Here is a 17,333-nt window from a genome sequence, read left to right as displayed (position 1 = left end):
GGCAGAGTGTTTCAAGGTTTTTACTCAATACATGAAGCAGGGCTCAGGAAGCAGATCTTTAAGCAAGGAAGCTGGCACCTCTTAAACATTTGATAATAATAATAATTGCTACCAGACATTAAGTGTTTGTGATACGTCCAATACTACCTATTCTAGGGACTTCGACATGAACTAACTCATCCTCCCGATGACACCATAAGGACGTACTACCATTATCGTCATTTAACAGATGAGGAAACCCAGGCTCAGAAAGGTTACCTGGCTTTCCCGAGGTCACCAGAGTTTACACCTTGGTCCACTAACTCTAAAGTCTGAGAAACCTCCAGCCCTGGGATTCTCAGGGGGGCCAGAACAAATTCTCCATCATGCCACAGATTTCTGCACGCAGTTCTAGTGAGAAGGCCCGCCCTCCTTCTGGCACTGAGTCTACTGACCCAGCTAGGCAGGGTATGGACAGAGCTGTCCCCTGGAGACCACAAAGCCACCCACCGCCCCGAGGCCTCGGCTGAAGAGGCTACACAGCAACCTCACGGGGCAGCCAGGATGGGGAAAACCAGCACGAGCTGAGAAAAGAGCTGGGATCCCCTCAGAGGCTCATCTTCACCACGGTGCTTGTAGCCCTTCAGAGAGCACAGGTTCTGAAGCCCAAACCCCAATTCTACCCCTCAGTACCTATGGCAACTCAGCCAGCCACTGAACCTGTCTGAGCCTGGGTTTCCTCCCCAGTAAAATGGGAAGAGGAAACACGCCCTTCACAAGAATGGGGTGAAGGCTGCGGGAAGTATTCTGGAACGCCCTGCGAGTACACTACCTGGCCCAGCAAATGTTAGCCCCTCTGCAAGGGGTGCTGGAGGGGAAAAGACAGGTACATAATACACTTTTCCTAGGGCACCCACTCGTTTTGGATTCATATTCTTCCCATGCCTAAAAGGTTCATACTGATTCACCATGAATCCACACCACACCCCACTTCCGGATTAGGATGACAATAACAATAATAATAAACGTAAAGCATGATAGGTATAAAGTATTTGCTTACCGTGAGACATTGGGAAAGACACTTTGTATACACTGTGTCATTTCTTTTATATTATTTTAATCTTCACAAATATCCTAAGGGGCAGTCCAGAGCCAGACTGCCTGGGTTCAAATCTGACCCAGCCATTTGTGAGCTGTGTCACCGCAGACTGATTCTTGAAACTTTTTGTTCCTCAACTTTCTAATCTAGAATTGTAGTTGGGAATGGCTACCCTACCAGAGACCATAATTCCCAGCCCCCTCGTTTCTAGGTGAGGCCATGTGACTGAGCTCTGGTCACTGGAATGTGGAAGGAGTTGATATACTCATATCCAGACTGTCCTATAAAAATCTCCTACACTCTTCCACACTCCTGTTGTCCCCGAGCACGGAAGTTCTGGGGAGTCAAATGTTCCAGAAGGCAGAACCTCCGTCAACTTCTGTGGAACAAAGCACTTCCCTGCCCTGGCATCAACTTTTCTCAACATGAATGAGACAACCACTTTTCTTGTGTTTAGCCACTAAGGTGTTATGGTTGATCTGATCTAACAGCTACCATCACCCTGACTACTAAAGAAATTGGTACCAGAAGTGGGGTGCTTAAATATGTGGTCCTGGCTTAGAAGTCAGATAGTAGAGCCTGGGAAACTGGACAGCCTCATGTTGGACAGTGGTAAAATGTTAACTGTCACCTAGGACGACTCAGAGGCAGAAACTGGGCCAACTGAGCCTATAGGCTCTAGAGAAAGACGTTTAGGAAAAAAAAAAAATGGTAATAGTTTGCTTTATTGCTCCTGGCTGAGTTTAGCAAGGCATTAGTAAGAAAGAGGAGCTGAAAAAGACAATGACTTCTAGACCCCAAACAATAAGAGTAAAGACTGAGAAGACTTTTAAGTGAAACAAATGATCAGATTAAGGGTATAAGCTTCCGCATAAGCCTGGTGGCTGCAAGGTAGCTGTCATTAAGGGGAGATAAAGAAAGGTATCCAGATAAGAAAGTGAAGAAATAATCCAGTTTGATAATTAGCTCTAGGAAATGACTATGGGTGTGGCTATCGGCACATTCGATGTCACTGATGAAAATCCTACTAAGTTGTTAAGAGAACTGCATTGGCAAAATCTCTAAGCGTGCATTTTAAAAATCTTTTACTGTTACAGCATTAAAACAATCCTTGGGCCCCTAGAAGTTCAAGAGCAGGAAGGAACTAGGTTATAAAAGATTTAGAGCTTCAGGTTGGTCATATCCCTCAGGACCTGCTTCAGGAAGGGCCAAGAAAAAAAAATGGACGAAGACAATCCTCCCACCACAAGGCAGAGCCAGGAGCATGGAGAACAAGAAACCAGGAAATTTCTCCCAGGAGCAGACTCAGGGTTTAAGCAAGGAACATCACCCATTTCCAGGGCACAACTACACAGTGCCTGCTTGCCAAGGTTTCAGAAGAACTAACCCAGTGACTTGTGTGTGTCCTCCACTACTGCTTTTTCCTAGTGGGAGTTTTACTGCGGCTACCCTGCCCTTTCCAATGTGGGATATGGATGCAGAGGGGCAGATAACATGTCTCTGTTGGCTCATGGCTCCCTGGACCATGAGAAGCCATACACAATCCAATGGCTAGAACTCAGCTTCACCCAAAGATCCTCAACTTTCCTCTGCAAGCAATGACTGCACAGAATATTAGTGTCCTCCCTTGGGAAGGGGAACATGTTTTAAGTGAGAGAAGAAGGATACACACAGATATTTGGGGGCTGGAGAAACCCTGGCACATCTGGCCAAGGATATATAAGCACAAACGATGGAGATCCCTTCCAGGCTTAGCCCGTAACACCTTTCGTAAGATCTCTACTCTCTCCTTTCTCTACCTATTGGCTAGATGAATGTCCAAGTATGGCCCCGAAGGCCACATACTGAAGGTAAAGAAAGCCAAACCCATCAATCTTGGTACCTAACTGACCCTCCTTCTCCTCCCCCATCACTCCTCTCCCAACCAGACTTTAGCAAGTAAGAAACAACCTTCTATTATATGTTAAATTCCTGAGATTTGGGGGTTGTCTTTTATAACAGCGAATGTGATTATAATGATTATAATAAAGAGAAACCATGCCTGGCATGTAATAAGCACTACATACCTGTAGCTATTATTAGAATACCCATTTTACTGATAGGAAAGCTCGCAAGGTATGGGTGTGCCTGACTTCGAAGTCAGACCTCTCGGTAGATGATAATCAGACCAATTTTAGAGGTGATTTTGGTGCCTGGCTCAAGGTCACTAATCATGATAGACCCAGAATTGGAGGCCTTCCTCCTATTCAAAAGCCATCAGCATGCGGCTGCTGACACCAGGTCTCCGGGTTGATCCCTCCTCATTTTATTTTGCTGTTATTTTTATTTTCTGTTCCATGAAACACCCTACTTGCAAATGCCCCAGCACTGAACTGGCAAGTCTGCATAGGAAACCAAACAACCCTCCACTGACCCAAATTCCAAGTTTTCATTTACATTCAGCTAGTTAATTAAAAATGTGCTCTGTGAGCACAGACGCTGCCGTGGCTGACTCTTGAGATAGTTTTGCTATTCTTTGGAAGAAGCTAGGTTTCTTCTGTGATTTTTGTGTGATTTTTGTCCAGCACAGCAACACTGCACCATGGAACAGCATGACCAGATAGGGGACAGGAAAACTGCTGAGTAAGCCATTTAGTGCACAACAGAATCTAAGGGGGCAACGGCGAAGAAAAAGACCTGAAAACCATCCTACCCACCAAGCCAGTGTTGCCGGGGTTGGGGCCCATGTTAATTAATGTTTATAAAGTGATTTGGGATTCTTGAATGAAAGAGACTATTCAAAATCAGCAGCCTGAATAATCAGTTTTTTAAGGAAGCCATTATTGCTAAGTGCCTACTATGTGACAGGTGTTTTCACATACTTGATCTGATTTAATCCTTTAATCACTGTATGTGGTAGATTTGGATTTTCTTCCCTTTTTTTTAATGCCTTTTTTGTTTGTTTTGGTAATCCTCACTGTGCAGATGAGAAAACCAAATTCAGCAAAATTAAGTCATTTGCTGGAAAGCAGCAGAGCTGATATACGAGGCTAAGTCTTTCCCAGTATAAAGTCCTTATCCCTTTCATCACACCACACTGCCTCTTCCAGTCTTCCCTTCAAACTCTCTCTGCATTACAACAAAATTTCAGTCAAGGATGTCTATCTTTTTTTTTTTTTTTTTAACGTTTATTTATTTTTGGGACAAAGAGAGACAGAGCATGAACGGGGGAGGGGCAGAGAGAGAGGGAGACACAGAATCAGAAACAGGCTCCAGGCTCTGAGCCATCAGCCCAGAGCCCGACGCAGGGCTCGAACTCACGGACCGCGAGATCGTGACCTGGCTGAAGTCGGACGCTTAACCGACTGCGCCACCCAGGCGCCCCTCTTTTTTTTCTTAATGTCTTTGTTGTTTGTTTGTTTTTACTAAAGTACATTTTAAAATATAGTGAAACACACATTCTTAAGTTTACAATGCAATGCCATTTCAACAAATGCATATACCTCTGAACTCTATTACCTGGAAAGTTCCCTAGCACTTCACTACGCATGCCTTTTTAAAAATAATACAGCTTATTTAAAAATACAGCTTATTTAAAAATAAGGGGTGCCTAGGTGGTTCAGTTGGTTAAGCAGCAGACTTTGGCTCAGGTCATAATCTCACCATTTGTGGGTTCGAGCCTCACATCAGGCTCTGTGCTGACAGCTCAGAGCCTGGAGCCTGCTTCGGATTCTGTGTCGTCCTCTCTCTCTGCCCCTCCCCTGCTCACGCTCTCTCTCTCTCTCTCAAAATAATAAACAAACATTAAAAAAATAAAAAATACAGCAAATAAAATAAGCTACTTTCTTTTGACCAAAACAATCTTTTTGTGACCTTGGCAGTAGGGGCTGAGCCCATGGAGCCAATCCGTGAGATGGGTGCAATGAATTATTTGACTTTGGGAATTTTGGGAAGGGGGATCCAAGTAAAATCCTGTACCTTGCTGGCTCTGTCCACACCAGAGAGGAGTTCATTTGGATGAGATAAAGATGTGTGATACCACTGTGCCTGGATTATCACAACTACCATGACCATTTTAGCCCCTACCATGTGTCAGGCACCAGAGTGTAATGCCTTTATACACGTAATCTCATTTAATCCTAATAATTACCTCTATTTTACAGCTGAAGAAAATGGGGCTCAGAGAGGTTAGGTAACATGCCTAAGAACACACGGCTAGAACAGGACAGCCTTGAAATTCAAAGCCAGGAAGTCTGACTTCAGAGGCCTTTAGAGAGTTGATTATAGATGATGATGGGTAAATTTTAAATCCCAAAGATTTAATGGGCCTCTTACATTCATTCAACAAATAGTTAACAGATATCTAATAAGATCCAGCTGTGTACCAGGCGCTCCCTTAGACTTTGGTAGAGATTATAAAAATGTAATAATCTAGTACGGCCCAGTTCAGTTTGAAAGAAACGACAAGAGTAATGTGTTGGGACAGAAAGACTGTCAGGCTGTAAAGGGTCTCTGTTCAACTGGGTTGGATGGCCTAAGAGCAAAACAGTCAGGTTCCTTGTGCCTCAGTTCCTCCTCTGTATAATGGGGATAACAGCAGTAGCTTTTCAAGGGAATGTTGAAGATCAAATGGGTCATCTGAATAGCGCTGGATATATGTTGGCCGTTATTACCTGTGTGCTGCATATTTGCGCAGTCCTTAAATTTATTAACAGCTCAATAAATATTGACGAATAAATGAATTCACAAATGAAATAAGTGATGCTGCGGAGTTAAAGGGGGAAAAAATCGATCATGTGAGGACTGGGCTCCTTAATAAGGCCGGCAGAGCAGAAAGACTGCCATGCAAAACAGTTTAATAGGTTTGATGTTTAATGTATGTTTCAGATACCTAAGAAATTAATTGCTCATTCCTTTCTCTTCTGCATAAATGACCTGCCATTTTAAACAAGCTCAAAGAAAAGAGATAGATCACAGTGAAATTACAGTATATCTCATACTAAGAAATGGCTGAAGGGGCCCTGACACCCAGGAGTTAAACTCTGTGGTGTGGTAAACGCTAGGATGGCTGCAAACCCCAATCACCACACACTCACCCTGCCCAAAACCAACTCTGTGGTCTTCTCCTTCCTTAAATTATACTCACTCCAAAAAGGATAAACACAAACACTGTCTTTAAAAGATGTTAAAGATCATAAAAGTAAAACCAATTTGAAAAAAATTTAGAGGTTACTAATACAGACAGAGCTACAGGACGCCCTTATTTTACAGATGAAGAAACTTGAGGCCCAAGAAGGAGAGTCAGCTGAAGTCTTAACTTCAAGAGAATGGCAAAGACGCGGGTGGAGCAGGTTGCCCAGATTCCCAGATCCCAAGACTGGCGCCCCCTAAGGGGAATGCTCCTTACTCGGAAGGAAACACTGTGGGAGATTACTAAAAGGAAAGGTCCAGTCCCAGCAGGGGGCTAAAGGTTTGGTGGGCCAGTAAGAATTAAGGATGATTGTAATGGAAGAGGTACGATCAGGGGAGGTGGGCGCACCTGGTGGGAGGAAAATTAAGCCCTCTGTGCTTTTTTTGGGGGGGGGAACGGGGGGGGGAGGGGAGGGTTCCATACACAGAGCAGTCCAGTCCACAGGTCCCGGGGTTTTCAGGTGAATCCTCCCCCTTCTGAAGAAGCTTATACAAAGACCAATCAATAATACCTTCTCCTGCAGGTTTCCGCCTCGGTCAGGATTTCATGTGTGTTTGGGGGGGAGGTAAGGGGGAGCCTCTGCGCCCTCGGCTGGCAGCAGAGTGGGAAGGGCTCTGGCCAGGAGATCCTCGAGAGTCTCCAGATCAACGCGGAAGTCGCGATCCCGCCCCTCCCCCACCCCCACGCCCACTTTGCTCCTTCCTTCTCCTCCCCCAACGATGATCAAAACCAGGTGAAAGGACCGAGAGCTGGAGGGTCAGTTTCCAAAGGGCTTTTGCTGGAGCCCCGCGAGCCTGCCCTCTCCTGCGCACACTTACAGACACATTTAACATACACACGCACACACTCACAAGCACACACTTGGCACCCCCAGAGGCCGGGCCGCGCCCGCCGCATCTTTCCTTCAGCCCCCGGGAAACCGACAGGCAGCAACATGAATGAAATCTACCCAGAAAGACTGCATTTCAGCTCCAACCACGCAATCTCCGGCCAAACCACCGAATATGTAGCAAAGTTTTATTTCGCTTTTAGAGTCTCCAGTTACGCTTCTACCATTTCCTGTGGAAAACTGAAGCTTTGAAGTGTCTAGCTCTGGCTTTCGCAGACAGGCAGGACCGCCAGCTCGAGCTCTCGAAAACAAGAGCCCCCGGCCCCACCCCCTCCACCGCCAGAACTGCAGGTTCAAACCCACCCAGCTCCCGCCTCCAAAACGGGGGTTGTGGGAGGGGATGACAGAACCTGCTGGAAACGACGCCCTAAACTGACAGCCCCCTCCAGAACCCCGCCCCACTCCCATCCTGCCCGGGTCTCGAGTGGCGCTCCTTAAGGCAAGTGGTGACAGCTGCAGCTCCCTGCCACGGGGAACGGAGAGAGGCAGGAGCTGGAAGGTCGGATATTGAGGAAGGGGGTGTCCGTTGAGCAGCACCCACCAGCTGTGCCGCTCTAGCCTCCAAAAACTGCCCCGGGAAAACTTGGGACCTAGAAGTCTTCCCGCTCGACCCTCTCACCACACACACCTCTCCCCCACAGTTTCTAGGCCAAGCGATCTCTCCACTGTTCTGCCTTGACGGCCGCGGGGCCTCTCCTACACCTGCGCCCAGATAGGGTCCCGGAGGGCGCAGGGAAGTATGAGAACTGGGCGGCAGTAGGAGGAATGCACCTCTTCCGTAATTCCAAGCAGCCAAAGTCCTGCGCCCGAGAATTTGGCATCTTCAAGGTCAAAAACAAAACAAAACAAAGCACAGGGCTATGGCAGAAATACGTACTAGGGGCAAATGATCAAACCTGTGCCCCCACATGGTGATGGATTCTTCCCACAGTCAGCAGGGGGCAGCCGCCGCCCCGCCCTGCGGTAGGGGCAGAACTGTGCGCTCCGGGACTTCGGAACCTTAGGAGCCGCGCGCGTAAAGTACGCGGATTCCTAGCGCGGGAGTGAACAGACGAGTTTCGGGCCGCCTCCAGCTCTGCGGTCCTCTCAGAGGCCTGGGACAGCAGTGGGTGGCCAGAACGACGCGGTGGGGGAGGGTGCGAGGCAAACTTGCAACCAGAGTAGCAGGGGTTGGGTGGGAGGAGGCGGCACCCGCGCGGCCACTTACCGCTGGCATTCTTCCCGCAGATGAGGTGCTGATAGGGCTGCAGGAGCCCCCAGATCTCGGAGTCGTTGTTGACTGTGTGCTCCAGCGTTTCCACGGTGAACCTGGGCGCCTCGTGGAGTGCGTGGTGGTGGTGATGGTGGTGGTTGGCGGCTGCTGCCGGTGGGGCTGCGGCGGCAGCAGCGGCGGCCGGCGGGGCGCAACAGCTGCTGCCCCCGCTGGCGCTGCTGGCTGCGCTGCAGGCGCCGCCGCTCGCCGCTCCCCCTCCCGGCGCCTCCCGCTCCTTATCCGCCGCGGGGGCCGTGCCGGGGCCCGAGCTCGGGCCTGGGCCGGAGCTGGAGCCCGGGCCAGGGCCGCTGCAGCTCCGGGGCAGTCCGGAGGCCACGACCCTCGAGTAGATGTCCCGGAAGAGGCTCTCCATGCACGCTGTCAGGTAGATGGCGGCGTGTTCGTGGATGCGCAGCGCCACGCGGCTGTCCACCATCCAGCGGTACACGCGGCCCACAGAGAAGGTGAGGCCGCATCGCGCAGACTTGCCGCGGCCCAGGCGATCGCCGCCGGCACTGCTCATGTTGTAGAGGGACAGCGCGGCCAGCGCGGCCGCCGTGCAGTGCGCCGCCAGGCCCCAGGACAGCACGATCTCCATGGCGCTCTGGATCTCGTACTTGGTGCACTTAGCGAAGCGCAGGCTCAGGCGCTGCGCCTCTTTGGCGATGCGTACCAGCGCCCGGCTCACCAGCGTCGACAGCTTGGCCAGCGCGTCTTTGGGCAGGCCGCCGGGGGCCGCCGGGCCTGCCCGGGGATCCCGCGAGCGCAGCAGCAGCGCCTCCAGCTCCTGGAGGGTCCAGGGGACCTCGTCGAGGTCCGGCAGCAGCCGCGAACAGTGCTGGCCGGCGCAGTCCAGCCCCTCGGAGTCTTCCACCAGGGCAGTGTTGACGGTGTCAAAGCTGTTGTGCCGGCTGTGCATGGAGTCAGCTAGAGGCGGCCAGCAGCTCCCGCCATACGGAGACGCCGGGTGCGAGTCGGAACAGCACAGGGACAAGTTGGAGGAGCGCACCGAGTCCGCCGCGCCACCATAACCCGAGTCCAGCGTCAGATCCTCCAGGGTCCGCACCACAGGCTTCTTACCTCTCCTGGCCATCGCTGCGCCACTTCATGCTGCGGCCGCCAGGGAAGGAGCAGCGAGAGCAGCGGGAGCCGGCGCGCGGGGAGAGCCGAGTCCGCGCTGCTTCGGTTCACTTTTCCACCAGCCGCTACTACCAAGTGTTACTACTTTCGGCTGCTTCCCCGCGCCGCCGCCGCCGCCGCTGGTAGACACCGGGCAGACCCCGAAGTCATCTTCCAGAGCCCGGGTGGGAGCTGGGGCGCACTGGGGAGCGAGCGAGGCCGGGAGGAAAGCTCACGCCGGGACTCGCCCCTTTCTTCCAAAATAAAATAAAAAGTGTCTGACCCGCTCCTCCCTGGGCCCTGCTGAGCGCAGAAGCCTCCGGACGCCGACCTCAGTGTTCGTAGGACGGAAATGGACTCAGATGCCGCCGCAGCAGCAGCTCTGCCGGCAGCTGGCTCCGGGGTCCAGGCTCCCGGTTCCCGGCTCCCGGCTTCGGGCTCCCGGCCCGAGGTTCGCTAGAGCGCCAGCCCGCCCTGCACTGAAGCGCAGCAGTTACCGCGGCGGCTGCAAACCCTGCCGAACCCCGCAACACCCTGGCAGCCAGCAGGGCGGGCGTATGTAAAGCAGGGCCGACGGAGAGCCAATGGGATTAGAGGATGCTAATTATCTCGCTTTTTTTTTTTAATTCCTCTGCTCCACGTAGCCCCGCCCCTCACACACGCCCCCGGCGGTGACCAAGGCTGCAGGAAGTGGGGGGCAGCGGCACGGCAATTACGGGGGGTCTGTGGGAACGAACAGCTGCGGATACTGTCCCTCTGCTGCTGTCCCTGCCCCTCAGTCTCCTGGCTTTGGTACCAGACCGGAGGGTGGTAGGTTGGGCAGGTGACCCCCACCCACCGAGGTGTGCTACCCGCCAGTGGTTCACAAAGTGTCTGCCTGGGGTCACTTCCTGCCCCTGAGTTTCGGATTTCACTTTGTTTTTTTCTTTCATACGCAAAGTCTGTTTTTTCTTCCTCTACCCTTCCCCCATCTTTGGGTCCCCATACCAATTAATGAGGCCCTCTTTCAGCCCTAGTTCGCCTCAACGTGGAGGGAAGGTTAGAAACCAGGCCAGCTAGCTGAGAGGCCAGGGCGATGGATACCACTAGAAGGCTGAATCTCAGGACCTGAGCCACCTGCCACCAGGGCACATGAACTAGGTTCTTTTCAATAGCCAGAAGGACGACCGTGCACCCATCCTTCAAAGGCCCGAGTGGTGGTGGGCTGGAGGGAAGGCTCCAGTCCCACTTTGCCATCATGGTGCATGTAGTTCCAGACAGCTCAGCCTTAAAAGGGTAAATTTGCACGGATGAGAGGTTTGTTTTTTGACTAAAGAAAGATATCACATGTATGCATGACTTAGCTGCAGTTGTATCAAATGTCATGGGCTTGTTTATTTGTCTCCACCCACCAGGGCAGAATTGATACCCTTCCCACCAGGGGATTCCCAGCTCCCACACAATGTCTCTGCCTGAGGTTCGGGACCCTCTTCCTTCAGCTTAGAAATCCCCTCCTACAGAAAGGTAGCCCAGATCCCCCAGTACCCACCTGGGGACTTCACCTGCCTACCACCATTCTGAAGCTGTTGATTTCTGGGCCCTTTTAACACTAGGTCGTTACAATATGATAATGTTTCTAGATTGCACACTGGCCAAGGGGTTCACTGTGCATAGGCCTGTCACAAAAGAGTCACTCAGTAAATGTGTGCTGTAAATGGGTGGATAAAGGAAGGAAGGACATGCGTTCGAACTGTTGGTTCAAATGGACTTTCCCAGATAACCCCACAGATCGTCTGATGTTTCTCCTATCGATCGTCCCCAATCCACTCATCCCTTCACCCCCAACAAACCACTACCCTCTGTAGCTACCATCCTAGTACATGAGTACATATACTCATCACTTTTCACTTTGACTATTATAATACTCTACCGCCTGTTCTTCTCTCCTGCCTCTTCCTTCTCCAAACCATCCAGTCCAGGATCTTCCAAAAGCCCATTTCTGACCTTGTCATTCCTTTCTTGAAAAAAAAAAAAAAAAAATTCAAAGGCTCCCCATTGCCTTCCAGATAAATAAAGTTTGCACCAATTAGCTGGCCTTCAGGGATCTCTCCACTCTGTTTCCAGACTCTCTTTCCATAAAATTCCAAACCTTCTATAAAGGATTGTGATGATTTTATGTGTCTGTCAACCTGAGCCGGCCACAGGTGCCCAGTTTAAACATTGTTTCTGGGTACGTCTCTGAGGGTCTTTCCAGATGAGATCAGAATTTGAATCTGTGGACTCAGTAAAGTAGATTGCTCTCCCCAATGTGGTTGAGCATCGTCCAATCCAAATAGAAGAAAAGGTAGAGGAAAGAGGAATTCACTACTTTCCCCCCCACCTCCTTGATTGAGCTGGGACGTACATTCTTCAGCCCTCAGACAGGGATTTACACCATTGGCTCCCCTGGTTCTCAGGTCTTTGAACTTGGACTGAACACCACCAGCTTTCCTGGGTCTCTAGCTCACAAACGTCAGGCTGTGGGACTTCTTAGCCTCTATAATTTACATGACTCAATTCCCCATAATAAATCTCTCTATTTTTTTCTCTTTTTTCAAAGAAGCAGAACACCAATAGATATATGATTCTCTGGAAAACCAACTAACACATGGATACATAGTCTTTAATGAGCTAAACCCTGCCCCCTGCCTTTTTCTCCAGATTCTGTATCATCAGGCTAACTTCCTAAGCATATATTCACACTCACGTAGACACACAGATACACTCACACATATACACAGAGACATGCAAAGATACAGACACACTCACACACATAATCTCTATGCTCAGCCATACTAAAATCACTTGCTGGTTTTCCAAATTACCGTGTTATCCCTTGCATCCCATATGTTTCTGCAGATGCTGTTCCCTTCCTTTGCTCAGGACACTTGGCTCCCTGTTCTCCAGCTAGCAAACTTCTCATCTTCTAAGATCCAGCTCCAAGATTGCCATCACTGTGAAAATTTTCCCATGCTGCCTGCTCTCCACCCTGTCCAGACCTGGGAAAGCATATCCATCTTTGTTGCTTGGGATTTGTTCTCAGGTCCTTTTTTCTTCCCCTCTGCATGTTTCCCTGGTGATCTCACCCACTCATATGCCTTCAGTTAGCACCTATGTGCTGATCATGCTTGAGTGAGACCCACCCAGTGGTGCAGGTCGCAAGAAGACAAGAGAAAGCTTCATGCATAGGGGGGAAAAGAAGCTGAAAGAATGAGCTTAGCACTAATTTATTTTCTTCTGTAGCACCAGGTCAACTTGGGTTCCAGTGCTGCCTCTGCCAATTTCCCAACCACGTACCCAGTGTTCACTCATTTAATCTCTTTTGTCCTCCCTCTCCTTGCCTTTGAAATACACAAAGTCATCACATCCAGCTTTATAGGGTTGCTGGGGGTTAAGTAAGATTTTTTCCATATAAGAAATTAACACAGTATCCCACATGTGACAATAACCCTGTAAATGTCTGCTGTTATCTTCCACATTTTCTGATCCTCTGCAATAAACACCTGTGTCTTATAAAGTCAGAGGGGAGAATGACAACTGTTACATATAAAATCCAACTTCTTCCAGGATGGGCTGAAATACTGCCTCCTGTAGAAGGTTTTCCCGTATCTCAACAAACGTGCTCGTCTCTCTTATGCTGTAGATGTTGCGCACAATGCCTCCTCTCACCTTCCAGGGGCACACTCCTCAAAAGCCAGGATCTGGCCTCTAATACAGTGCCAGCACTAATGGGCGTATTCCTTAGTATTATGGATAAATCAAAGCATATGTCCGTTTTGTACACTAAAATAAATCCTTAATGATAATGTTAAACATCTGTGGGTGAATGTCCTCTAGACAGTGAGAATAGTGAATGCATCAACCAAGTGTTATATATTAGCTCCATATATTAGAAAATTCACTGTCTGCAAAAATGTATAAGGAAGAAAATTTAAATAATCCAAAATTCCACCTTACATAGGTCATCCACATTAACGACTTCTTGCATTTCCTTTCTAGTCTAATTTTTTCCCATCTTTCTTCTTCTAAACATATGTATTTCAATAGAGTTGGAATTTTCTGTAAATTATTTTGCATTTTGATTTTTTTTTTTTCCTGAAAAAATTTCCTTAGAGCACCTGGGTGGCTCAGTCAGTTGAGCGTCCGCCTCTTGATTTCAGCTCAGGTCATGATTTCCTGGTTCATGAATTCGAGCCCCACATCGGGCTCTGTGCTGGCAGTGCAGAGCCTGCTTGGGATTCTCTGTGTCCTCTCTCTCTGCCTCAACCCCGGTCATGCACACTGTTTTGCTCTCTCTCTCTCTCTCTCTCAAAAATAAATAAACTTTAAAAAAGCTCTTCAAACTTTATAGTATAATCATTTCCACATGCTATTAGATATTTATCCAAAACATCCTTTTTTGTGTGGCTACAAAATATTCCAACACATGTTTGTATCTTAATTGGTGTATTGATTCCTCTCTTGGTTGTTTCTAACTAGTATAAGTAATGCTCTGATGGACCTCTTTGCATAGAAACAACTCTTTTCTTTGAAACCAGAAGTCTTACATATGTTATCCTCTAAGAAATGCCAATAGACAGTAAACATATACTGAAGATTAAAGAATAAACAAAAAAGCCCCCAAAATTAAATTACTGGGATTATTTTGCCTATCAGATTAAAAAAGATTTATCAATTCAGTCATGATGAATGTGTGTCACGGTGGGGCATAAACTGGGGCAATCTTTTGGGAAGGCAGTTTGCCAATATATATCAAAATGTCAATGTGAATTCCTTATGATTTCCCAGAAATCGTATCTTCTGATATTACCCAAAGTGATTCTTGTGAATTTTTCAGAAGGATACAGGATGCTCTTGGTAATTTTTTTTTTTCACATAGGACTTTGGGAAACAATCTAAATGTCCTTCAATTGGATCTGATGAAATGAATTATAGTAATTCATACACGGGAACACTAAACACTTGCAAAGAATAATGGTGGTGGTCTTTATTTCCACGCTGTATCGGAGTGAAGAAGTTTTTGAAAATGGGTTTTGGAATTGCATATATAATATGATCCTATTTGTGTAAAATGCTTTGCGTAGAGCTAAATATGTATATAAGTATGTAAATTTGCCTAAAAAGATGGAGATAATAGCTATAACTAGTTTGGTGGATTTCTGGTGTTTTTTTTTTTTTTTTTGAAGGAGTTTTATTTACTCTAGTTCTGTCCATTTTTCCCTTCTTTTTCTTTTTTTCCCATGATTTTTAACTTTCTTCTTTGTACTTCTGAACTTTTTATGACAAAGACATATCATTTATACCAGAGCCAGAAAGCTATTTCCAAAAGAAAATTAAAGTATTTTCTGCGTACTGTTCTGAAGCCTACCTGTTTATCAGTGTAGTAATATAATCCTTTGTCCTTCGGCATTCTAGAAGCCAAACAGCAAGCACAGCAACTGACCCAACAACCATAACGTGAACCAACCTCATTCAGCTGGATTCACACATGTTGGGTGCCTTGTCACATGCTCCCTACACATCTACTGTGCATGAGCTGCAACGCCACTGCTACCTTCTAGCAAATCCCTGGGTCTCTCCATGCCTCGGTTTTTCATCTTTATTTTATTTTATTTTTAAATTTTTTTTTAATTTTTAACGTTTACTTATTTTTGAGACAGAGAGAGACAGAGCATGAACAGGGGAGGGGCAGAGAGAGAGGGAGACACAGAATCCGAAACAGGCTCCAGGCTCCGAGCTGTCAGCACAGAGCCGGACGCGGGGCTCGAACTCACGGATGGTAGATCATGACCTGAGCCGAAGTCGGACGCTTAACCGACCGAGCCACCCTCAGGCGCCCCTCGGTTTTTCATCTTTAATTGGGGATAATAATAGCACATGCCTCAATGGTGGTCTGTGATGATTGAATGGGGTCGTTAGAGCAGCGTCTGGCCCCCCAAACGATATAGTTGTTATTATTTTCCACCTGAAAGCCTCCACCTCCTAGACAGATTATCTGATGGGGGTCTCCAGGTAGTAACTCTAGGGAAAATGGGCAGACCCTTTCTTACCAGCGGCGTGTTGCTGTACCAAAGTCCTCTGCTCAAATGTAAGCTCTGCAAGGAAAGGATCGCTGCTATATGCCCAGCACTTGGCACTCAATACATGGTTGTTGAATGAATGATGAATGGGTGTGTGAAAACTGCACCATAACCCAAACAAAGTACCAGGAAGACAGCTCCTTCCCCTTCCTTGTGTGTCTTCTTTCAGATTTCCACACAAGGATGCTAATGAAGATTATCGCTGGGATCCAAGGCCAAGATCAATCAAATCTTTCTTGAGTGATTGCTGTATCCCTCCTCCTGCAATTCTAAAAATGGAGAGGTACAGCCCTTGTCCATTAGAACTTCTGCTCCAGGTGGGGGATCCAGCCAGGAAACAGACACCACTCTACTGAGTTTCCATCTGAGGGGATCTAATACAAAGAATCAGTTACAGAGGAAATGGGACAGCTGAGTAGCTCAACAGGACAGGAAGGAGACAACCGGGAAAGTAGCATCAGCAAGAAGGTGCTCTACAACCCTGGAGGGAATGGGAGATAGTGTTACCAGAACTCAGAAACCAAGCCTTTGGACACGCTCTAGAACCACAATGGAGGCAAAGCAGGAGAGGTTGCTGCATGTTGGGAGGGGCTACCTGGCAGGGTTTGGGCGCATGAATGAGACACAGCTGCTGCCAGGAACACAACCTGAGGTGGACAGATAAGGATTAAAAAACTCTGGGCTCCAAATGTCCATCGATGGATGAATGGATAAAGAAGATGTGGTGTGTGTGTGTGTGTGTATATACACACACACACACATATATATATATATATATAATGGAGTATTACTCGGCAATCAAAAAGAATGAAATCTTGCCATTTGCAACTACGTGGATGGAACTGGAGGGTCTTATGCTAAACAAAATTAGTCCATCAGAGAAAGACAAATATTATATGGCTTCACTCACATGAGGACTTTAAGACACAAAACAGATGAACATAAGGGAAGGGAAACAAAAATAATCCAAAAACAGGGACGGGGACAAAACGTAAGAGACTCTTAAATATAGAGAACAAACAGAGGGTTGCTGTGGAGGAGTTGAGGGAGGGGGATGGGGGTAAGAGGTATTAAGGAATCTACTCCTGAAATCATTGTTGCACTATATGCTAACCAACTTGGATGTAAATTTAAAAATAAATAAATAAATAAACAAACTATTTAAAAACAAAAACAAAAACCAAAAAACTCTGGGCTTTTCATGAACCCTCATCCCCCATCTTCTGCCAGTACCAAACCCACCAAGAAGCTGGAGGGTGAGGGAATTCTGGGAAAGGTAGTTCCTGAGATACAAAGTAGACAAAGCCGATCAGGAGAAGGGCAGGGGTAGATATGAGTACAAACAAGCAAAGGACCAGTTCAGTCAGATAAAAATATATTTCAAGACACGTATCTATTATGGAGTGTCCCAACATAACGCTACCGACATTCAGAAGTGGAAGCTTTAATTCTGTCCCCTCTTCATTCCCACTGTCCTTACCCCGGTAAAATCATTCGTCGCCTCCTGTTAGGACCGTCCAGGAGCCCCGCACTTGGTCTCCCTGGTGCCACTCTCATTTTCCCATCCACTCACTTCTGTTCTGCTGCCTGGGATATTTTTCTGAAACAATTCCATTGCCATCAGAAAGGAGTAGTGTTGCATTCTGTCCAATCTCATTCACTTCCATCTACCCTCATTACCTACCTACACACTCTCTACAAACTAATTATACTTTCTTAAATTCACT

The 17,333-nt window shown here is 47.7% G+C and overlaps 1 protein-coding gene across 2 annotated transcripts in view; it reads right to left on the bottom strand.

Annotated features, from left to right (window-relative positions):
• BTBD11 (BTB domain containing 11) overlaps positions 1-10,047 on the bottom strand; it is a 317,388-nt gene extending 307,341 nt beyond the window's left edge. The window contains exon 1 of one of the 2 annotated variants that reach the window (XM_045466348.1): positions 8,345-10,047. In XM_045466348.1, coding sequence (XP_045322304.1) covers positions 8,345-9,482 — 1,138 coding nt within the window. In that variant the 5' untranslated portion in view covers positions 9,483-10,047. The remainder of the gene's footprint in view (positions 1-8,344) is intronic. The other variant, XM_045466347.1, reaches the window with a different exon arrangement.
• Between the last annotated feature and the right edge of the window lie 7,286 nt (positions 10,048-17,333).

Source organism: Leopardus geoffroyi, chromosome B4 (genome assembly GCF_018350155.1).
Source record: "Leopardus geoffroyi isolate Oge1 chromosome B4, O.geoffroyi_Oge1_pat1.0, whole genome shotgun sequence".
Taxonomy (NCBI): domain Eukaryota; kingdom Metazoa; phylum Chordata; class Mammalia; order Carnivora; family Felidae; genus Leopardus; species Leopardus geoffroyi.
Note: the sequence above shows the minus strand (reverse complement) of the source record. Positions and strands in the feature narration are given on the sequence as shown.